At 44.9% G+C, this 25,137-nt stretch overlaps 1 protein-coding gene across 1 annotated transcript; it reads right to left on the minus strand.

Annotated features, from left to right (window-relative positions):
• Positions 1 to 938: 938 nt before the first annotated feature.
• On the minus strand, positions 939 to 17,716 carry LOC122942470 (proline-rich protein 29-like). The gene is made up of 6 exons (XM_044300112.1): positions 17,600 to 17,716; positions 14,425 to 14,515; positions 3,279 to 3,394; positions 2,000 to 2,196; positions 1,136 to 1,206; positions 939 to 1,027 (listed from the first exon to the last, which is right to left on the minus strand). The coding sequence occupies exons 1-6, from the start codon at positions 17,666 to 17,668 to the stop codon at positions 996 to 998; spliced, it is 576 nt and encodes a 191-aa protein (XP_044156047.1). The 5' UTR covers positions 17,669 to 17,716; the 3' UTR covers positions 939 to 995.
• Positions 17,717 to 25,137: the final 7,421 nt, after the last annotated feature.

Consider the following 25,137-nt stretch of genomic DNA (forward strand, 5'->3'; position numbering starts at 1 on the left):
TGTTTGCAAATGCACACAGGAACAAAGACCTACATTTTTGGAGACATGTCCTGAGGTCTGAAGAAACTAAAATAGAACTTTTAGGCCATAATGACCATCGTTAACGTTTGGAGAAAAAAGGGAGAAGCTTGGAAGCCTAAGAACACCATTCCAACTGTGAAACACGGGGGTGGCAGCATCATGTTGTGGGGTTGTTTTGCTGCAGAAGGGACTGGTGCACGTCACAAAATAGATGGCATCACAAGGAAAGAAGATTGTGGAAATACTGAAGCAACATCTCAAGACATCAGCCAGGAACATTAAGCTTGGGCGGAAATGGGTCTTTCAAATGGACAATGACCCGAAGCATACTGCAAAACTGGTTACAAAGTGGCTTAAGGATACCAAAGTCAATGTTTTGGAGTGGCCATCACAAAGCCCTGATCTCAATCGTATTGAAAATTTATGGGCAAAGCTGAAAAGGCAGGGGTGAGCAAGGCAACCAGCAAACATGGCTCAGTTACACCAGTTTTGTCAGGAGGAATGGGCCCAAATTCCGACCAACTATTGTGAGAAGTTTGTGGAAGGATATCCAAAACGTTTGACCCAAGTCATACAGTTTAAGGACAATGGTACCAAATATTAATGAAATGGATGTAAACTTTTGACTTTGTAGAAAGTAATAAAGATACCTTAAAAAATTCTCTCTCTCATTATTCTGGCATTTGGCAAATAATAATAATGATGGTAATGCTAATTGACCAAAAACAGGAAAGGTTTATTCTGATTTAATGTCTGATATTGAGAAAAACATGCATATGTGTCTTTTTATATAGTGTATGTAAACTTCTGGTTTTAACTGTATGTATTCTTTTATCTTTTAGTATAATAAATACAATATCACATAGAATGGATCAATAATTTCCATTGTACAAAAATATCATTGTAAAGACTTATATACAGAATCTCAATATAGACATTAGAAATATATATTTTAAAGATGTCTTCCGGATGTATTACATTCTTGCTTCAGTCAGGTCATAGTATTCTGAAAGAACAGGAAACAGATGTCAGATAAACGGGTGTCCTGTGTCTTGTCTCCCCCTCACGGTATGAAATGTAAATTTATTTAGTTTCATAATTGACCTAATTTTACCTGAAGCTGGAGGGATGTCTGCTCCAACTGTGCTGGTGGCACTCAGGGGTGGAGGTGGCGGCACTGCCCGTCTGTAAGGATATATTGGAATTTATTACATCACCAGATTTTATATTCTACGGATATTCTCTACACTGCATCAATTAAAAAGGGGGTCAGCTACTCAAGCCCATGAGTCACTCGAAGCTAGGCATAATCTGTAACATAGCCTAACATCTACCTCGTACCATTTGTGTCATGTCTTATATGGTAGATGGGCCTTCTGGTCCCCCTCAGGTACTAAGGCCTATGTGCATCCGCTACCTCTTGCACCCCTATAGCCAGGAGCAGATTGGCCATAGACCTTACCGGGAAATTTACTGGTGGGCTGATGCCCAGGGGCAGCCTGGCCCTCCTCATGGCCGGCCAGTGGCAGTTTTTGGGGATGTATTTTGTGCTGCTGGCAGTATTTTGTGATGGACTGTGGTATTTGGCTCTGTCGGGGTGGTATAATGTGCCACAATATGGTATTGCTGGCCCTGCCTTCCATCAATTTGGACCCGACTTCAAAACGGGGCCATTTTTAGTATTGTTTCCAAGGCCGCTTTGAATTCCCAGTCCGCCCCTGCCTATAGCTAAACCACTACCCTTAAGTAATGCCAGGAAGGCTGTAAATGGCTTCGTAGGTGACTGAGGAGCATTATACATTGCCTGATGAGTCGGTGATGACCTTGTGTTTATACACATCAGGCAATTTCAACTGCAGTATAAAGAAAAGGGGATGATTTCAGAATACCTTCCATTATAAAAGATTATATTCAGATCTGAATGATGACTAACAGGCCTTTATATCAGTCATGATTTACAAGCAAGCTAGCATCTCACTCTAGGTTCCGTGCGGGTGAAACAGGCTGTGTGTCTTGATTGATGTGTCTGACGGTCGGCTCGCGGTGATGTACAGGCGCCATAGGAGGTAGTGTGGGATATGTTGGGTATGCTGGATAGCTGGCCGGGTATGACTCATAATGATGGTGGTAGACTGTTGGTTCGTCATCTTCGATTTCTACTGGCATGATATTTGGCTATAATGAAAACAGGAGAAATTAAATCACTAATATTTTTTAAAAGATTTTTTTTCTGGGGCTGTAATATTGATGGCTGATAACCCCCAACATTCAGTTGATTGAATAGGCCACGGTGATCTAGTGAGCAATTCGCCTCCCAGGCACAGAGCCGTAAAATTGGTTGTGACTGTTACTGGTTTCCCTGGAAACAATGGGGTAACTTTACAAATACATGTACATATCTTGTACTGATCCTGAGTTACATCTGGTATTATACCTGAGAGCTGCACTCACGATTCTGCTAGTGAGGTCACTGTGTACATATATATTACATTACTTATCCTCTACTGATCTCGATTTACATTCTGTATTATACTTCAGAGCTGAACTCACTATTTTGCTGGTGGAGTACGTGTGTACATACATTACTTATCATGTACTGATACTGAATTACATTCTGTATTATACTCCAGAGCTGCATTCACTATTCTGCTGGTGCAGTCAATGTCTACATATATTACATTACTTATCCTGTACTGATCCTGAGTTACAACCAGTAGTACTCCGGAGCTGCATTCACAATTCTATAGGCTTTCATTGGAAACAGTCATGAAACTTGTTGACACATACACCTCTATCAGCTGAATTTCAGTACTGCAGTGGCCAGTTAGCTTACAATACAGTGCTTAGTGTAAGGACAAGAAATCCCAGAATTGCTGGAAGATTTCCGCTCTAAATCCAGCAACATTGTGAGTACAGCTCTGGAGTATAATACAGACTGTAACAATGGAAGATAAGGCGTATGATGCTTTAGTTATTCTTGCAAATGATAAATGGTGTCTGATGCACTTGTAGACATGCACTTTACAATAAATGCTAAGTAGACTAGGGGCCTCTTGAGGTACCTTTCCCAAGGACTTCTGATTCTAAAATATCCATAGAGCCCTCAATTTCTTTACACCTATATGTGTTCCTAAGAAAGCTGGGTGACAACCAATAAGACCACTGCTACAACTCTTACAGTTGTCAACCACGTTTCTCAGTCACCTGAAAGGAAAATCTGATTATCCAGTGATACATCGTCCACACCAGACACATACCAGGGGGGTGGGTGGCGTAGACCCATAGCCAAAGCTGGAAAGAGCCGCCATTGTCATGTTGTTCATTATAACCTGATGCATCTGGGCGTTCTGGATCATCATCAGCTCTATCAAATCTGTAAAAGATAAACGAGTCTGAAGACAAACAAGCGACAGAGAGAGAAAGTGTATGGTCTCAGGAACTATGGGGATGTTAGAGGGGGTGGCCGAATCTGGCTGCTCTTATCCCACTTCATCAGGGGTTATGCCCTTGTGCAGGGCTCCACTTCTCTAAAGAGGCTGTCTGAGTTACAAAATAAATTGTAAAAAGACATGGCAAGACAATAGTGCGGATAATGTTATGCTCTCTGGTCCAGCGCCACCATGTGTATTATACAGGATGTCATAGCTACATTGATGCGGAGCATGAAAGTGGTGGCACTGGACCTTCAGGTGTTCGGAATGGTAAGTCTAGTTTTTTTTTTTGCATTTTAATACCTTACCCTTTTAAGCATCCCATCGGCCTTTCACAAGGGATCAGAACAGAGCAGATGACCAAGGGTTAAGGTGGCCTTATATATTAGACAAAAGTAGGTTGAGGGTTAAATGGTGAACAATCGTTACATTGACTCAGCCATGCATTACAGTCAGGGTTTCCAGAAATTAAATGTTGAGGACTTATCCTTAACCACTTCAGCCCCGCTAGGTGAAACCCCCTTCATGACCAGAGCACTTTTTACACTTCGGCACTACACTCCTTTCACCGTTTATCGCTCGGTCATGCAACTTACCACCCAAATGAATTTTACCTCCTTTTCTTCTCACTAATAGAGCTTTCATTTGGTGGTATTTTATTGCTGCTGACATTTTTACTTTTTTTGTTATTAATCAAAATGTAACGATTTTTTTGCAAAAAAATGACATTTTTCACTTTCAGCTGTAAAATTTTGCAAAAAAAACGACATCCATATATAAATTTTTCGCCAAATTTATTGTTCTACATGTCTTTGATAAAAAAAAAGTTTGGGCAAAAAAAAAATGGTTTGGGTAAAAGTTATAGCATTTACAAACTATGGTACAAAAATGTGAATTTCCGCTTTTTGAAACAGCTCTGACTTTCTGAGCACCTGTCATGATTCCTGAGGTTCTACAATGCCCAAACAGTAGAAAACCCCCACAAATGACCCCATTTCGGAAAGTAGACACCCTAAGGTATTCGCTGATGGGCATAGTGAGTTCATAGAACTTTTTATTTTTTGTCACAAGTTAGCGGAAAATGATGATGATTTTTTTATTTTATTTTTTTCTTACAAAGTCTCATATTCCACTAACTTGCGACAAAAAATAAAAAATTCTAGGAACTTGCCATGCCCCTCACGGAATACCTTGGGGTGTCTTCTTTCCAAAATGGGGTCACTTGTGGGGTAGTTATACTGCCCTGGCAATTTAGGGGCCCAAATGTGAGAGAAGAACTTTGCAATCAAAATGTGTAAAAAATGCCCTGCAAAATCCGAAAGGTGCACTTTGGAATATGTGCCCCTTTGCCCACCTTGGCAGCAAAAAAGTGTGACACATCTGGTATCGCCGTACTCAGGAGAAGTTGGGCAATGTGTTTTGGGGTGTCATTTTACATATACCCATGCTGGGTGAGAAAAATATCTTGGTCAAATGCCAACTTTGTATAAAAAAAATTGGAAAAGTTGTCTTTTGCCAAGATATTTCTCTCACCCAGCATGGGTATATGTAAAATGACACCCCAAAACACATTGCCCAACTTCTCCTGAGTACGGCGATACCAGATGTGTCACACTTTTTTGCTGCCAAGGTGGGCAAAGGGGCACATATTCCAAAGTGCACCTTTCGGATTTTGCAGGGCATTTTTTACACATTTTGATTGCAAAGTTCTTCTCACACATTTGGGCCCCTAAATTGCCAGGGCAGTATAACTACCCCACAAGTGACCCCATTTTGGAAAGAAGACACCCCAAGGTATTCCGTGAGGGGCATGGCGAGTTCCTAGAATTTTTTATTTTTTGTCGCAAGTTAGTGGAATATGAGACTTTGTAAGGAAAAAAGAAAAAAAAAGAAAAATCATCATTTTCCGCTAACTTGTGACAAAAAATAAAAAATTCTAGGAACTCGCCGTGCCCCTCACGGAATACCTTGGGGTGTCTTCTTTCCAAAATGGGGTCACTTGTGGCGTAGTTATACTGCCCTGGCAATTTAGGGGCCCAAATGTGTAAGAAGTACCTTGCAATCAAAATGTGTAAAAAATGGCCTGCGAAATCCGAAAGGTGCACTTTGGAATATGTGCCCCTTTGCCCACCTTGGCTGCAAAAAAGTGTCACACATCTGGTATCGCCGTTGGGCAATGTGTTTTGGGGGGTCATTTTACATATACCCATGCTGGGTGAGAGAAATATCTTGGCAAAAGACAACTTTTCCCATTTTTTTATACAAAGTTGGCATTTGACCAAGATATTTTTCTCACCCAGCATGGGTATATGTAAAATGACACCCCAAAACACATTCCCCAACTTCTCCTGAGTACGGCGATACCACATGTGTGACACTTTTTTGCAGCCTAGATGCGCAAAGGGGCCCAAATTCCTTTTAGGAGGGCATTTTTAGACATTTGGATCCCAGACTTCTTCTCACACTTTCGGGCCCCTAAAAAGCCAGGGCAGTATAAATACCCCACATGTGACCCCACTTTGGAAAGAAGACACCCCAAGGTATTCAATGAGGGGCATGGCGAGTTCCTAGATTTTTTATTTTTTTTTGCATAAGTTAGCGGATATTGATTTTTTTTTGTTTTTTTCTCACAAAGTCTCACTTTCCGCTAACTTAGGACAAAAATTTCAATCTTTCATGGACTCAATATGCCCCTCACGGAATACCTTGGGGTGTCTTCTTTCCGAAATGGGGTCACATGTGGGGTATTTATACTGCCCTGGCTTTTTAGGGGCCCTAAAGCGTGAGAAGAAGTCTGGAATATAAATGTCTAAAAATGTTTACGCATTTGGATTCCGTGAGGGGTATGGTGCGTCCATGTGAGATTTTATTTTTTGACACAAGTTAGTGGAATATGAGACTTAGTAAGAAAAAACAAAAACAAAAACAAACAAAAAATTTCCGCTAACTTGTGCCAAAAAAAATGTCTGAATGGAGCCTTACCAGGGGGGGGGTGATCAATGACAGGGGGGTGATCAATGACAGGGGGGTGATCACCCATATAGACTCCCTGATCACCCCCCTGTCATTGATCACCCCCCTGTAAGGCTCCATTCAGACGTCCGCATGATTTTTTACGGATACATGGATCGGATCCACAAAACGCATGCGGACGTCTGAATGGAGCCTTACAGGGGGGTTATCAATGACAGGGGGTGATCAGGGTAATCAGGGTGATCACCCCCCTGTCACTGATCACCCCCCCTGTAAGGCTCCATTCAGACATCCGCATGATTTTTTACGGATCCATGGATACATGGATCGGATCCACAAAACGCATGCGGACGTCTGAATGGAGCCTTACAGGGGGGTTATCAATGACAGGGGGTGATCAGGGTAATCAGGGTGATCACCCCACTGTCACTTATCACCCCCCCTGTAAGGCTCCATTCAGACATCCGCATGATTTTTTACGGATCCATGGATACATGGATCGGATCCACAAAACGGATGCGGACGTCTGAATGGAGCCTTACAGGGGGGTTATCAATGACAGGGGGTGATCAGGGTAATCAGGGTGATCACCCCCCTGTCACTGATCACCCCCCCTGTAAGGCTCCATTCAGACATCCGCATGATTTTTTACGGATCCATGGATACATGGATCGGATCCACAAAACGCATGCGGACGTCTGAATGGAGCCTTACAGGGGGGTTATCAATGACAGGGGGTGATCAGGGTAATCAGGGTGATCACCCCCCTGTCACTGATCACCCCCCCTGTAAGGCTCCATTCAGACATCCGCATGATTTTTTACGGATCCATGGATACATGGATCGGATCCACAAAACGGATGCGGACGTCTGAATGGAGCCTTACAGGGGGGTTATCAATGACAGGGGGTGATCAGGGTAATCACCCCCCTGTCACTGATCACCCCCCCTGTAAGGCTCCATTCAGACATCCGCATGATTTTTTACGGATCCATGGATACATGGATCGGATCCACAAAACGCATGCGGACGTCTGAATGGAGCCTTACAGGGGGGTTATCAATGACAGGGGGTGATCACTCCACTGTCACTGATCACCCCCCCTGTAAGGCTCCATTCAGACATCCGCATGATTTTTTACGGATCCATAAAACGCATGCGGACGTCTGAATGGAGCCTTACAGGGGGGTTATGAATGACAGGGGGGTGATCAGGGAGTGTATATGGGTGATCACCCGCCTGTCATTGATCACCCCCTGTAAGGCTCCATTCAGACGTCCACATGTGTTTTGCGGATCCGATCCATGTATCCATGGATCCGTAAAAATCATGCGGACGTCTGAATGGTGCCTTACAGGGGGGTGATCAATGACGGGGGTGATCAATGACAGGGGGTGATCAGGGAGTGTATATGGGTGATCACCCGCCTGTCATTGATCACCCCCCTGTATGGCTCCATTCAGACGTCCGTATGCTTTTTGCGGATCCGATCCATGTATCCGTGGATCCGTAAAAATCATACGGACGTCTGAACGGAGCCTGACAGGGCGGTGATCAATGACAGGGCGGTGATCAATGACAGGGGGGTGATCAGGGAGTTTATATGGGGTGATCATGGGTGATCAGGGGTTTATAAGGGGTTAATAAGTGACGGGGGGGGGGGGGATGTAGTGTAGTGTAGTGTAGTGTGGTGTTTGGTGCGACTGTACTGACCTACCTGAGTCCTCTGGTGGTCGATCCTAACAAAAGGGACCACCAGAGGACCAGGTAGGAGGTATATTAGACGCTGTTATGAAAACAGCGTCTAATATACCTGTTAGGGGTTAAAAAATTCGGATCTCCAGCCTGCCAGCGAGCGATCGCCGCTGACAGGCTGGAGATCCACTCGCTTACCTTCCGTTCCTGTTAGCGCGCGCGCGCGTTCACAGGAAATCCCGGCCCTCGCGAGATGACGCGTATATGCGTCGTCGTGCGCAGGGCTGCCACCTCCGGACCGCACATCTGCGTTAGGCGGTCCGGAGGTGGTTAAAGGGATTCTGTCACCTTTTTTTACCCTATAGAGCTGCAGACATGCACGGATAGATCTCCGCTAGCATGTCCGCAATATACCTGTCCCATAGCTCTGTGTGGTTTTATTTCATTTAAAAAATGATTTTATAGATATGTAAATAAGCCTGGTAAGGTTCCCAGCCATGCCCCCTGTGAAGGAGCCCAGCACCGCCTGCATCCAGGAATCTTCTCCTGGCTCGCAAAGTTACATTGCCGTAATCTCGCAATGCGTGGGCTAGCGCATGCACAGTGTCGGCAAAGTGTTCGTTCCCTTTCCTGGCATCAGCCTCAGTGAACGAACAGCGCATGCGCTAGCTCGCGCATCACGAGATTACGGCACTGTAACTTTGTGAGCAAGGAGGAGATTCCTGGATGCAGGCGGTGCTGGGCTCCTTCACAGGGGGCATGGCTGGGCTCCTTAACTGTAAGTAACCACGCCTTGGGCGCCTTACCAAGCTAATTTACATATCTATAATCTATCATTTTTTAAACAAAATTAAACCCCACAGAGCTATGGGACAAGTATACATAGTGGACATGCTAGTGGAGATCTATCCGTGCATGTCCGCAGCTCTATAGGGTAAAACTAGGTGACAGATTCCCTTTAAAGGGGTTTAAATCATGTAGAGAAAGTTAATACAAGGCACTTACTAATGTATTGTTATTATCCATATTACCTCCTTTGCTGGCTGGAATCATTTTTCCATCACATTAAACACAGCTCGTTTCCATGGTTACGACCACCCTGCAATCCATCAGTGGTGGTCGTGCTTGCACACTATAGGAAAAAGCACCAGCCTATGTGAGCTACCATGGTCCCGGTCACCAGATAGGCAAGCACTTTTTCCTTCAAGCACGACCACCACTGATGGATTGCAGGGTGGTCGTACCATGGAAATGGATCCAGCCAGCAAAGGAAGTAATATGGAGTATAACAATACATTAGTAGGTGGCTTTTATTATCTTCCTCTACATGATAAATGCCACTTGCTGAAGTGACAAAACCCCTTTAAGGTCCTTTTACATGGGATGCGGATCGGGCCACTTATAGAGAATGTGTGATTATACAACTGCTCGCTCCCAGTAACAGCCCTATGTAAATGTGGTGCCAATGAACAAGCAAATGCTCAATCAGGTGATCGCGTCTTGTATGTGCCTAACAATGAATCAGTGTGGGGACGAGCGATCACAGTAGCAATTGTTTGTCCCCCATACAGTGGAGATGATTGCTGCATGCAAAGGCAACTATACTCCGCACACAATCAGGCAATTATCAGGAACATTATTATTTCCTGATAATTGTATGAGCATTGGCTCATATAAAATAGCCTTGATGTCATGGACTTTCCCTTGACAGGTGCCAGGAGATCAGTGAGACTGGCAACACGTGGTTTGATCTGACAGGTTCCTTGTGGATCAATTTGTGTCTGTGTTTCTGGTAATGGCCACACTCCTTGCTTCAGGTGTTGCTTATGTGGTCATTTAACCTTCCCTATTTATTGTGGATTCTCGCACCATGCTGTGCGGTTTAAAGCTTCAGTCTTGTTGTAGATTGCTGGTGTTTGGATCTCGGCAGAGTTCCTGTGCTTCCATAGCCATTTGAAGTTAACCGTTTGGAGGAACAGGTTGTCTCTTGTCCTGACATTAGTACCAGGGTACTACAGAATGAGTTAGGACTTTAGGTTCCTGTGTATGAACTCACCTACCTCTGGGGTCAGTTCATACTTGCAGTCAGTCAGGACTTTGATTAGGGTTCCTCTAGGAGGTGACCTGCTCCTTTCCCTAGTTACCAGGCCTTTTCCCCTCACCCTGTTCCCTCTTACGTTCGGTGTGGGTTTCCCTCCCACACTGAAGCATGACACTTGAGGATTGGTCTTCAATATCTTATTGGTAGGGGTCCAACTCCCAGTACCCCTGCTGTTTTAAGGAGATACAGCACTTGGATGAGCATTATGGCCCCTTTATTGTATACCAGGCACAGCCCTGTATATTTTATAGTGGCTGTGCTTGGTATTGCAGCTTTATCTCATTCACTTGAATAGGACTGATGGATGTGAAATCATAGGTCAAGGACTGTGGCCCCTTCAACCAGCTGATCTGCAGGAGTGCCAAGAGTTGGACCCTCAATGATCTGATATTAGTGACCAATCTTAAAGGGGTTTTGCATTTATTATGCAGAGAAAGTTTCCATGGTCACTACCACCCTGTAGTCCAGCAGCGTGGCTGTGCTTGTACACTATAGAAAAAGTACCAGCTTATGTGAGCTCCCATGGTCCCGGCCACCAGAGAGGCTGGCATTTTTTCTTAAAGTGTGCAAGCACGAGCACCACTGCTGGATTACAGGGTGGTCGTAACCATGGAAACGAACAGAGTGCAATGTGATGGAAAAATGAACCAAGCCAGCAAAGGAGGCAATATGGACAATCACAATACATTAGTAGGTGCCTTGTATTAACAGCACACATATAACGTTTATATACAGTGATCCCTCAGGATACAATGGCCTCAGGATACAATATTTTTAACATACGATGGGTCAGAAAAGACCATTGTAAGTTGAAACTAGACTCAACATACAATGTCTCAGACTCAGATCAAACCAATCATGGCCACTTCTCTGGTAAAATCGCTGTATTAGTTGCTAGTCAGCAGCTATTCCTGACTGTTATATGTAAGGACTTGTTATATCTGTCTTAGTTATCTGCTTATTTTTCTTAAATCTTCATTTTCTCCTATCTTTGATGACATTATGAAAATTGTCACGCGACATTGGTGCGACAAAATGCCACACGACAAATGTCGTTGTGTAGACCTAGCCTTAAGGATAGTCCCAGACAACCCCTTCAAATTGTCTATACATGTTCAATAACACCTGGTGATGGACAATTGATCTTTCTGGGAATGTCCTTTCATGGAAAGATCATTTGTTAACTAGCAGCTATCAGATGAAAATTAAAACAAAAACAACTAGCCTCTTTCCAGACAATCACAACCTGGCCACTGGTCAATTAAAACAACTGATCATTGTTGAATTTCACCAGACAAATGATGTTTTTTGTTAAAATTATCACTGATCAACTTTAGGCCTCATGCACACGACCGTTGTGTGCATCCGTGTCCGTTGTTCCGTTTACCGTGATTTTCTGCGGATCTATTGACTTTCAATGGGTCAGTTGAAAACTCAGAAAATGCACCGTTTGTCATCCGCGTCCGTAATCTGCGTTTCCTGTCCGTCAAAAAAATAGGACCTGTCCTATTTTTTTGACGGACAACGGTTCACGGACCCATTCAAGTCAATGGGTCAGTGAAAAAATACGGAGGCACACAAGATTGCCATCCGCGTCCGTGATCCGTGTCTGTAGGCTACTTTAAGCACAGACGGATCCGCAGATCCGACTGCATACAGCTATTTCAGAGCTGAGTTTTCACTTCGACAGTATAATCTAACACAGAGGCGTTCCCATAGTGATGGGGACGCTTCAAGTTAGAATATACTAAGAACTGTGTACATGACTGCCCCCTGCTGCCTGGCAGCACCCGATCTCTTACAGGGGGCTGTGATCCGCACAATTAACCCCTCAGGTGCTGCACCTGAGGGGTTAATTGTGCGTATCATAGCCCCCTGTAAGACATCAGGTGCTGCCAGGCAGCAGGGGGCAGACCCCCCTCCCTCCCCAGTTTTTTATTTATTGGAGGCCAGTGCGGCCCCCCTCCCTCCCTCCCCAGTTTTTAATTCATTGGTGGCCTGTATGGCCCCCCTACCTCCCTCCCCTGTATTCAATTCATTGGTGGCCAGTGCGGCCCCCCTCCCTCCCTCCACTGTATTAAATTAATTGGTGGCCAGTGCGGCCCCCCTCCCTCCCTCCCTCCCCTGTATTAAATTCATTGGTGGCCAGTGCGGCCTCCCCTCTTCCCCGCCTCCCCGATCATTGGTGGCAGCGGAGAGTTCTGATCGGAGTCCCAGTTTAATCGCTGGGGCTCCGATGGGTAACCATGGCAACCCGGACGCTACTGCAGTTCTGGCTGCCATGGTTACTTAGCAATTTTAGAAGCATTATACTTACCTGCACTGTCTGTGACCGGCCGGGTGCTCCTCCTACTGGTAAGTGACAGGTCTGTGCTATAAGCAATGCGCCGCACTGGCCACCAATGAATTTAATACAGGGGAAGGAGGGGGGCCGCACTGGCCACCAATGAATTTAATACAGGGGAGGGAGGGGGGGTCGCACTGGCCACCAATGAATTTAATACAGGGGAGGGAGGGAAGGGGGCCGCACTGGCCACCAATGAATTTAATACAGGGGAGGGAGGGGGGCCGCACTGGCCACCAATGAATTAAAAACTGGGGAGAGAGGGGTGTCTGTCCCCTGCTGCCTGGCAGCACCTGATCTCTTACAGGGGTCTATGATATGCACAATTAACCCCTCAGGTGCGGCACCTGAGGGGTTAATTGTGCGGATCACAGCCCCCTGTAAGAGATCGGATGCTGCCAGGCAGCAAGGGGCAGTCATGTCGACAGTTCTTAGTATATTCTAACTTGAAGCGTCCCCATCACCATGGGAACGTCTCTGTGTTAGAATATACTGTCGGATCTGAGTTTTCACGATGTAACTCAAATCCGATGGTATATTCTAACATAGAGGCGTTCCCATGGTGATGGGGACGCTTCAAGTTAAAATATACCATCGGATTGGAAAAAACTCTGATAGGGACTCCTGACTTTACATTGAAAGTCAATGGGGGACGGATCCGTTTGCAATTGCATCATATTGTGTCAACGTCAAACGGATCCGTCCCCATTGACTTGCATTGTAAGTCAGGACGTATCCGTTTGGCTCCGCACGGCCATGCAGACACCAAAACGACTTTTTTTTTTACTTTCCTTCATGTCTGGTGATCCTCCAAAAATCGCGGAAGACACACGGAAGAAAAAACGGACACGGATCACGGAACAACGGAATCCCGTTTTGTGGACTGTGAAAAAATACTGTCGTGTGCATGAGGCCTTAGACTAATGTGCGTGACCAGAGTTAGGCTAGTGTGTATGACCACCTTTAGACTAGTCTGTATGACCACCCTAGACTGGTGTGTATGACCACCTTTAGACTAATGTGTATGACCACCCTAGACTGGTGTGTATGACCACCTTTAGACTAATGTATATGACCACCCTTAGATTAGTCTGTATGACCGCCTTTAGACTAATGTATATGGCCACCCTTAGATTAGTCTGTATGACCACCTTTAGACTAGTAAGTATGAACACCTTAGACTAATGTATATGACCACTCTTAGAGTAATGTGTATCACTACCATTAGACTAGTGTGTATGATCACCTTTTGACTAGTGTGTCTGACCACCTTTTGACTAGTGTGTATGACCACCTTTAGATTAATGTATATGATCACCGCTAGACTCGTGTGTGTGACCACCCTTAGAATAGTGTGTTTGACCTCTTTTAGACTAGTATGTATGAACATCTTATGTGTATGACCTCCTTTAGACTTGTGTGCATGGCCATCTTTATAATAATCTGTATGACCACCTTTAAACTAATTTGTCTGAACAACCTTAGGGAATTTTGGAGCGGGCAGCCGCACCGAAATTTCACTGAAATCCCCCCAGCAGCCACGTCCTTTCTGCCTCCAATTCATTTAAATAGGAGGTAGAAGTGAGGATCATGGAGCAGTGGCTTAAAACCGCCGTAAAAATTTCAGCGTGGGTGTCCACGCCATAGTTCCATGGCAAAAGACATTGTGTGAACATATCTTTAGACAGGTGTGTATGACCACATTTATAATAATGTGTATGAGCTCCTTTAGACTTTCCTGCCCCAGGACTGAAGAGTATGGTTAGCAGGAGAAGGGGTGCACTTACTTTCATGTGTACTCATGGTACCTGATGTCAGAAGACGTAATATTGTACATTATTATTCAGTTCACCTCTCACCTTCTTTAGCACGACCATATCGGATCGGATGAGACAGAGGAGGGGTAAAATCTGTCGGAAGTTGCTGGATAATTGTTGGCTGTTGAGAAACCTAAGGAATAAACGCAACAACAGGGTCCAAATCTTACCTATAATATCCATCAGCCTGCCAATCTATTACATTACATCTATATATATATTAAAAAAGGATGTATGTGTGTATGTATGTATGTATGTTCCGCGAAAACTTAAAAACGCAACCATCCATTTTAACGAAACTTAGTATACACATCCCTTGCTACCTGGAAAGAAATCTTGCGGGGGTCTCAGCTCTCTAGGAGATATTCCTAAAAAATGACCTGCATTAGCCAATACAAGCCTGCAGTTTCTCTTCATATCCCAACTGCCATACACACGGTCACATGTCTCTTATCAGCCAATAGAAGCTTGCAGGTCCTACTCCAGGTTGCCATAACAACTGATCACAGGTTTTAGCAGTTCGCAGGTCCTGAAATATTCACCCATATGACTTATGACGGCACAACTACACTGCTACATGCATGGGGGGGCAGGAGCCACTATTAAACGGATGGGCGCTGTGGAGTTCACTGGTAAAGGGGCGGGCGCTGTGGAGTTCAGTGTTAAAGGGGTGGTCACTATTAAAGGGACGGCCACCTTGAAAGTCACTGTTAGGCCTCATGCACACGACCGTTGTGTGCATCCGCGTCCGTTCCGTCATTTTTCACAGTTTAGCGGAGGTCCCATTCATTTCTATGGAGCTGTGAAAAAAAACTGATAGTCCTCAGTTTTTTCTCTGCGTCCGTGATCCATGATTCCAGTCCGTCAAAAAAATCAAAAAAATATAACCTGTCCTATTCTTGTCAGTGGAAAACAGAGGACAGACCCATTCAAGTCAATAGGTCCGTCAAAAAAACGGATGCACAACTGGTATGTCATCCGTGTCCGTGTCCGTTTTTTTTCTACAAGACCTTGGTGCAATAAAATTGCACTTTTCATTAACCTTCCTTTTTTTCCCCTGTCAGACAAAAAAAAAGGGAAAAATCGGACACGGACCACTGAAGCCAAATCACTGACAGTGAAAAAACACTGTTGTGTGCATGAGGCCTTAGGCGGTCACCGTTAAAGGGGCGGCCACTGTGAAAGTCACTGTTAAAGGGGCCGTCACCATTAAAGGGGCAGCCACTATGAAAGTCACTGTTAAACGGGCGGTCACCATTAAAGGAGCGGCCACTGTGAAAGTCACTGTTAAAGGGGCAGTCACCATTAAAGGGGCAGCCACTGTGAAAGTCACTATCAAAGGGACGGTCACCAATAAAGGGGCAGCCACTGTGAAAGTCACTGTTAAAGGGGCGGTCACCGTTAAAGGGGCGGCTATTGTGAAAGTCACTGTTATTTAATATAAAATTGCAATAAATAAATACTCGAGCAACGCCGGGTCATCAGCTAGTAATTGATAATAATGGAAGAGCTTTGGAGCAAATTTATAGGAAAAAAATACCATGAAGAGTGAGCAGAGATTAGATTATTGCCAGCACCCTCATTTAGCAGACCATTGAAGCCTTTACAGGGCCGTCACATGGGTCAGGTGGGAAAAAGCTGTCACAATCAGGACCAGGCAGCTCGGACTGGCCCACAGGGGGACAGGTGAATCCCCTGGTGGGCCCCTGACAAAGGTGGGCCCCCAGTCCGTCATCCCTTGCTCAGAACACAGAAAACTGACGCACCACATACAGATATGCAGCGTACAGAATTTCAGCCTGCCTATGTCCATATAAAAAACACTGGTAGATTATTTAACAAACTACACAGTTTATTATTACAGATGCATGAGGTGGCTGAGAAGACTTCTAGGCACAGAGGCAGTCCAGCCAGTATGCTCTTGCCTCAAGGACCTGCCTTCTGAAATTCGCTGCAGGGACCCCCTAATCAATCATCTTAAAGGGACACTGACAGGCCCAATAATCATATTTAGGTATATATATCACAGTACAGGTCTTCTAAAGTGTATTAAAATCATGTAAGTATCCCCCCTGTCCACCTTATAAATACAGTAAACTGAAGTTTTATAACCTGGTAGACTCGTCTTCAATCTGCCCAAGGGGCGGCGTTTCATCTCCACTTGCGCCCAGCCAGCCGCCCCCAACTGCCGTTTTGAAGCGCCGCCCAGCTCATCAATATTCACTTCGCTGGGCGGCGGCTACAACTCTCCCCGACTGCACAAGATCCGGCGCATGCCCAATACAATCCTATGGGCATCGGCCTCCGTCTAATCTTCAGCGATGCTGAAGATGAGACGGAGGCCGATGCCCATAGGATTGTAGGCAGATTGAAGATGCTTTAACCAGGTTATAAAACTTCAGTTTACTGTATTTATAAGGTGGACAGGAGGGATACTTATATGATTTTAATACACTTTAGAAGACCTGTACTGTGATATATATACCTAAATATGCTTAGTGGGCCTGTCAGTGTCCCTTTAAGCATTTTGCTGCTGTCTGCTGTTGTGGTAGCAGGTAGTATTTGCTTGTAAGTTGTAACCTTTCAGTGGGCCCTTAGAATAAATTTTACTGGTGGGCCCTAGGCATCCCAGTCCAACACTAGGACCAGCCAACATCAGGACAAGCAGAAGCAGGTAACGGCTTGATGCTGTTTACAGCCAGGATGACATTGTATGTGCTCATGCAGTGGTGAAACGAAGTATGACCACATGAAATTATGGGATAGGGGTGAAGAAAGGAACCTGATCTCTATGAGGTTGCGGGTCCATCTGGAAATGTGTAGAATAATTATCAAAAAATCTAAATCGCTCCCCCTTGTGGTAGGGGAAAAAGTTAATAGAGAATGATGTCATGTGCAAATGGAGGGTCATAATCATGTGCAGGTTACACAGAAAAAGGGGAGAGGACAACCTCAACCTACAGAGGTCCAATCTCAGGTGCTACCTCTATAGCTCCTTGCTGAAAATGTTTGTACAACCAGCACTCTCCAAGCATTCCTGGAGGAGTATGTATAAGGGGCGCAGAGGCAGCAGTTTTACCAGAGCCACATAAGACATACATTACACATTGTATGCGAGGGTACCCTGTTACAGATTTACATTGGTGCCATTGAATCAACGCTTTCCATAAAAAATCCCATCCCATAGCAACATTTGTATACCGGACTGTGGACTTACCGCAGGAGGGATGATCTGTATTCCAGCATTGGTATAGTATGGGGTATCCACAGGCCATGACTGAAACATAGTGCCCACAGAGACGAGCCACCGAGGCACAGGGCTAAGAGCAGGAGGTCAGTGCTGTGTTGTGTGAGGAGAGTCCAGAGCAAATGAGAAGCACTGGGCAGACTGGGAGAGGCTGGCACTCCCTGCAAGTGGTTACTGAGGAGACGTGTGTACACAAATGCAGCAAGTCCTGAGCACTCGGCTTACACGGCTCCACTGAACATCCCGCAGACGTCCTGTTTAAAACATTTGTGGTCATTTACTAAGCATGCCATGCCACTTTTTGGCATTAAAAAGACCTCGTTTTGCAACTTTATTTTAACACCTGTGCGATAATACAGTCCTGATCAAAAGTTTAAGACCACTTGAAAAATGGCAAAAAATCATATTTTACATTGTTGGATCTTAACAAGGTTCCAAGTAGAGCTTCAACATGCAACAAGAAGAAATGAGAGTGAGACAAAACATTTTTTGAGCATTTAATTAATTGAAAATAATGATTAAACTGAAATTGTAGGACCACATGCTTTTAAAAGGCCAAATCTGTGCAAAGATGTGGATTCATTGTCATTTTCAGTCAGGTGATCACACGTTGTGATGGCAAAGGCAAAAAAACCTCTCCCTTTTTCAACATGGTCGGGTTGATGAACTGCATAAGCAGGGTCTCTCACAGTGCGCCATCGCTGCTGAGGTGGGACGCAGTAAGACAGTCATTTGGAATTTCTTAAATGATCCTGAGGGTTATGGAACAAAAAAGTCAAGTGGAAGACCCAAAAAAATTTCATCAGCACTAAGCTGGAGGATCCAATTGGCTGTCCGTCAAGACAGTGGACGATCCTCGACCCAAATTAAGGCCCTTACTGGTGCTGACTGCAGCCCCATAACCATCAGACGGCATCTGAGACTGAAGGGCTTCAAAAACAAAAAACGTGGGGGGCGGAGCCTGACCGCGGACTGGAATGGCTGCGTGAGTTGGAGCTCTCCCGCCACACACACACTCGTTCAGCCTGGAATACCATATTTACAGCTTAAAGATGGGCAAAATTGGACGTTTTCCACAAGGGGAAAGCAGAGCATCGGGCAAACCGCCTGTGAACCAGGGGGATGTCACCGATTTCTTTGAAAAGCGGCACAAACAAATCCCCGCGTCTCCCTCCAAGATGGCGCAGCCAGAGCGGGAAGAGGAGAGAACCTCGAGTGACGAGGAGGAAACGTCCGGCGAGCAGGCTCTCACAGCAGCGGTCCTGAAGGAGACTCTGCGGCAGGCACTACAGCCGGTTAGAGACGATCTAGCCGAAATAAAAGCTCTACAAGCTATAAGGCACCCGCACAGAGGCTCTGGAAAATACATGCCTCAGCCTGACTTCTCACGCCGAGACCCTCGTGGCCAGATCGAATCAATTAGAGATACATGTAAATACTGCCCTCACCCTGATAGAAGATCAGGAGAACAGGAGTCGTAGGAGGAATATAAGATTTAAAGGTTTACCTGAATCCTGGGCAAAAGACGCTCTCCCTAAAGTGGCTCTAGAAATATTTGCCGGCCTGTTAGGCCCAGAGCGCGCAGAAAAGATCACCATTGAACGCATTCACAGATCCCTACGGCCCAAGCCCAGACAAAATGAAGCTCCCAGAGATGTTATCTGTGGATTGTTATCTTATGTGGACACTGCTCTTATATTACAAAGTGCAAGGGAACAAGCCCCAATACACTATGGAGAAGCAGAGGTGGCCCTTTACCAGGACATAGCACCGTCCACACTGCGAAAACGCAGAATACTAAAACCGCTGTTGGATCAACTTAGAGCCAGAGACCTGCAATATTCGTGGCTATTTCCTTTCGGATTGTCGATCCTTAAAGAAAATAAGCGCATAGTAATAAAAACTCCTGCAGATCTTGAAGATGCCTGGCAGAAGCTGGAGATGACTCCGATCGACATACCTTCCTGGTCGCTGGAAATGGATGTAGAGGCCTTACCCTCCCTGCCTGCAAGAGAAGAGTGGACCACTGTGACACGTCCTAAACCTCAGAGATCCAGGCCTTACAGAGGAGCTACGTCTGCACCGCATCGCTGAAAAGAGCGCGGATGAGTTATACCTTTTACATCTTCCCTTATGATTGTGATGAACACCCAAGAAATTCTCCAAGAATGTGGCCTACATTTCGTCAAGAGGACGTTTAATCTGCAGATCGCCTATAGAAGAAGCAGAACTGTTCACCCTTAAAGCGCCGAATCACGTATAGTATCATAACACCATACTGATGCGATCGTTTTATCCTCTCCCCCCCCCCCTTGTTCCCTTCCCTTCCTCCCCCCCCCCCACCCTGTTAGAGATTATATGGGTGGTACATACAGTTCTAATTCATAGGCAGATAATGCGCTGCAGTATAGGTCATATGCTGGCCAAGTTGCAAATTGTTGTGCTCTTCTATATTAACCCTCATGATGGTGGTTAGTCACGGAGAGTTAGTTCATGTTACAGAAATGTACATTGAGAGGTTCATTTTTATGTATTTTGCAATTAAGGTACATTTGTTTGCAATGTTAAATGTGCAGAAATGTGCTACCAGAGAGATTACATGAAAGTGGATGTTATCTGATAGCTATATAATGGTTAAGTTATTATTCGCTGTTTTTTTTCATTCGCTACCCCTCATGATAGTCACTGAGTGGTAGTTAATGCCACTGATATGTGCAAGGTTTAGCCTACCTTTATTCATCGAAGTTATAAAAACTGCCTAATTATCCCTAGTGTGAACTATCCGCTTGCTGAACCTCACCAGGTACTCTCGCTGGAGTCCTGATGAGCATCAGTAGATACGAGACAGGGTCTATACTGTTTGACACTAGTAAATATACATCTGTCTGTAATATTAAATGTGTAGAGATGTTCATCCAGAGCCTACATGAATAATTAGATGTTGTCTGGTGAGTCAACTTAGAACTCCAGCCTATCTACATTAGTCGAGCCACAAATAACTTCAAATCCAGAGGTAGTGTGCTCAGTCGCATATTAAGGCCAATTAATTGGTTTAGAGGAGTTAGAGTAACCTGCAAGGTTCTTATTAGAAAACTACCCAAAACTCAAACGGGATAAGATACCTTTTTTTCATAATGTCATAAATGACACTGAACCCATACTCTAGGGCTTTGCCCCTAGTTGTAGCGCTGTAATGAGTGTGTGCCACAGGGCACAAACCAATTTTGACCGACCCCCCCTCGCCACTTCACCCTTCATTCTTTGAACAAACACACAGGTTCAAGACAGAATTAGCTTTTATCTGACCTCTCTAGGTCAAGTGAAATCTTTTCCACCTTTTGTTATTCTTTTATTTTTATTCTTTCTTTTTCTTTTTCTTTTTCCAACTATCTTAGCAACCCCCTCCCCCCTCCCTTATCCTTCCCTCTTGCCCAGCATCACATTGAGAGCGTATCAGTCGTATAAAGGGAAAACACAAATAGTGGTAGCCACACTAAAATCCGGAACACATTTAACAATAAATAGCTGGTCCTTTTCTCCCCTCTCTTTTTCCTCCCCTCACATTAAGAAGTCACCTTCCCATTATCTGCCATCTCAGGGGGATAGAAGGCAGTGAAATCATGAGCAGCCTAGGAATAGTCTCCTTTAACGTTAGAGGTTTGAACACTCCTAACAAGCGGTACCATGTAATGGATATTGCCAAAAGATTGAAGGCCTCTGTGGTTTTCTTACAGGAGACACATTTTAAGCAGACTAAAATACCCAAATTGCCAATGAAATTTTTCAATAGTTGGTTCCACTCATGTCACCCTACTTCAGCCTCCAAAGGCGTGTCAATCGCCATACACAAATCTTTACCACTAAAAGTGACAGGTCAATTTTCCGATTCCGAAGGTCGGACTTTTTTTAAGGGCTCAGATATACACAACAAAAATTACGCTAGCAAATATTTATGCTCCCAACCAGGACCAGGTCCTTTGGCTGTTAAAGGCGTTGGATTCCCTTCAACTATTTGCAGAAGGACCAATCATACTAGGTGGAGACCTCAACACACTACTTAATCCTTTATTAGACTCATCTACTACAAGATCATCTACCTCTATGACTGCTCTAGCAAAGTTACGCTCTAAACTGTCTGATCTTTCTCTTGTAGATGCATGGCGTACCTGGAACCCCTCCGCCCGTGACTACTCCTTCTTCTCACAGGTTCACAATTCTCATCAACGACTTGACTATTTACTGGTACACAAGTCGCTCCTTCCATGTATCACAGCCACAGGTATCTCGGTCATCTCCATTTCTGATCACGCACCAGTACACTTGTCCCTTAGTTTGACAGATCTCCCGAAAAAAGTGTGCCGTTGGAGACTCAATGAATGCATTCTGGAGAATGCTGAGGCCTCAGCAGATGTTGAATTCCAGCTAATAGAATATTTTAAATATAACAATGACTCAGGCCCTTCAATACCGTATATTTGGGAAGCCCACAAAGCTTTTATAAGAGGTATTTTTATTTCCTGGGGCTCAAAACTAAAAAAGGATAGACAAAAAGAAATAGACAACTTACTAAACCAGATAGCAGAATTAGAAAAGGAACATAAACGTACCAGATTACTTAGTACACAGTCTGAACTAAAAATACTGAGGGAAAGACTTACCTCGGCACTACAGGATAAATCAGCGAAAGCATACCTACACTATAGGTACAGGTTATATGCGCATGGGAATAAAGGGGGGAAGCTTATGTCCTCCTTACTAAAAAAGGAAAGAGCTAGGCAACACATTCATGGAATTCAGAAAACAACAGGGATGATGACTTTATCCCCCCTGGAGATGGCGGAAGCCTTCCGTCAATATTATTCAGCATTGTACAACCTAGAACAGGAGTCTCCCCCAGACGATACCTTACCAAAACAAAAACAAAACAAAACAAAACAAAAACAAGAGCTAATTGATAGCTTTTTGAAAAACTTGAATATGCCGGATCTAGATCAGGCAATGGCGAATTCGCTTATAGTCCCAATAACCGAAGAGGAGGTGCGAGCGGTTGTCTCATCCTTCCCCCCGGGCAAGAGCCCCGGACCTGACGGTTTGCCTCTGCTTTACTACAAAAAGTTCAATACAATATTGGTCCCTCAGCTCACTAAATTGTGTGAATCTCTAATGAGAGGGGAATCCCTACCCAAACAGTCGCAAGAGGCTCACATCACACTTATTGCCAAGGAGGGTAAGGACCCCGTGGATTGCGGAAGCTATAGACCTATCTCACTCCTCAACCTAGATATTAAAATTTGGGCAAAGCTTCTCTCGGCTAGGATCAAGGTGCTTTTACCGCATTTGATTGGAGAGGAACAGTCCGGATTTGTTCCTGGCAGGGAAGGCAGAGCCAACACCGCGAAACTCCTTACAGCAATACAACATGTATACTCCTCAAACATTCCGATGGTTCTTCTCGGTGTAGACGCCGAGAAGGCGTTCGATAGGGTGAGTTTGGCATTCCTGAAATCTGTTCTACTCAAAGTGGGTTTCCCAACCATATTTTTAGATGCAATATTTACCTTATACTCCCAACCATCAGCCTCTATAATTGTGAACGAACACATTTCTGCCCCCTTCTTAATCACTAATGGCACGCGCCAAGGGTGTCCATTGTCTCCCTCACTCTTCATCATAGCGATGGAAGCATTGCTGCAAAGCATTAGACAGAATCCCATCATTAGTGGAATTCGTACACTTAAGGGTGAACTCAAGATGTTAGCGTTCGCAGACGACTTGCTATTCCTCCTTACAGATCCTTTAAAGGGTCTTCCGGAGTTAGTACAGATATTTGATAGCTTTAGTGATGCTTCTAACTTCAAGGTGAATGTGTCAAAATCAGAGATCTTAAACATAACACTGGACAGACGTCGTGTAGAGTTGCTCAAAAATAGCTCTCCATTTGCTTGGGCTAAGTCAACTATTAAATACCTAGGGGTTCATATCCCATCCCAACTAGCTAAGTTATATGATACCAACTTTAAACCCCTACTAGAGGAAATAAAATCCACCTTGGCAGAGTATGACGATGCAGTGTCCCAGGGGGGTCAGTAGTGTATGCTGGGCTTTGTAGTGCAGATTAACCCACTAACCTGGGATCCACTGTCGTCTTCAAATCTGGTCAGGTACTGGAACAGGCAGGTATTTAATGTTCGTGACGCCAGTGTCAATTAAACGGTGACACGCCGTGTGGAGTAATGTGAATTAACGGGACAACCACGGGTTAGCCAACCAAAACTGGAACTTTACTGAATGTCAGTGGTAATCATACATGGACGCAGTTGGAAGCGCAGTTCCATGAAAGACAGTTGGTTTCTATTGGAATACAGTTGGTCCTTAGAAGTACAGACTGGCCGGTTCTAGCAATGTTCTTTACAGAGTGTTAATTACAGGAGATGCAGTACAGGCGGCTTGCACACTATTCCTGACTGGTCCTGCCACATAGGAATTATTCTCCAAGGTCCAATGCCTTATCTCTGGCGTATCCTTGAAGCTATCCTTATCTAGTACCTCCTCTGTTTATCTTGAGTACCTCTTGCTTTATCCGATCGGCCTCTGTTGTATTCTGTGTCCCGGCTGATTAGCTATGCCCTTCTGGCTTCTATGAATACGGACTCAGGAGGGGAACCCTCTCCTCAGATCTGAAATCCGATTACAGGGCTTACTCTACCCTCTCTGCACTGAGTCTAGAAACTTCTGCCTTCCTGAGCTAGGCCCTAGCCTATTTATACTGAACTGGGGGCTCCCTCTGCAGGCTGTGACAAGGATTGCCGGTAACCGGCCTGACTGGCTTAAAGGGAAATACACATTCAAATCTAGCAGTGTCGGGTAGCCTACCCGTATGCTGCACACCCCCAGACTTTAACGTGAGTAAGGCCTCGTACTCACACATATGCCTGAACCAACATAAGCTGATGCATAATTTAAACATTGCATTATAAATATACTAAACAACTATTTCACACAAAAATATAACATTTGCAACAAATGACGCAAGAAAAAGGGGCGTCTTCTTTCTTCTTAGGCGCGGCCGCTGACCTGGCACAGCGGACTTAAGGTGAACCAGGTTAGTCTATTTTTCTTGACTGAAGTATAATAAGGAACTACACAGGGTTTCCCCGTGGGTGTAGAACAGGCAAGGGCTCACGTGGAGGAGTCCATTCTTGCGCACAAACGTCAAGCAGGCTATTCCTAGTAACTACTGTTCGGGAGGAGACACCACCAGCATAGTCAAAGTCTCCTAAATGGACTGGCGGACGTCCCCTGGTCATCCGGGTGGATCTTCTCAACACAGGGGTTTCCTCTTCCCTTAGCACCGAGGTAGAAGAGAGAGTAGCAACAGGAGGATCTCCATCCGTGAGACCTTGGTCAGGAACAACAGGAACAACAGGATCCACTAGAGGGGGAACTGGATCCGGGGCATCTTGAACCGGCTCTTCTGGAAGTAAAGGGACTGTAGGTGCCGGAGTGGG

The sequence above is a fragment of the Bufo gargarizans genome, chromosome 6, assembly GCF_014858855.1.
Source record: "Bufo gargarizans isolate SCDJY-AF-19 chromosome 6, ASM1485885v1, whole genome shotgun sequence".
Classification (NCBI taxonomy): domain Eukaryota; kingdom Metazoa; phylum Chordata; class Amphibia; order Anura; family Bufonidae; genus Bufo; species Bufo gargarizans.

Bases quoted from the DNA above. Each gene is read 5' to 3' on its own strand.
- LOC122942470 (XM_044300112.1), bottom strand. From the start codon at position 17,668: ATGTTTCAGTCATGGCCTGTGGATACCCCATACTATACCAATGCTGGA. The intron at 2,197-3,278 runs GTATGTGTCTGG...TTTTCATTATAG, and splicing joins CTACGCCACCCACCCCCCTG to CCAAATATCATGCCAGTAGA. The intron at 1,207-1,999 runs GTGAGATGCTAG...ATATCCTTACAG, and splicing joins TCACCCGCACGGAACCTAGA to ACGGGCAGTGCCGCCACCTC.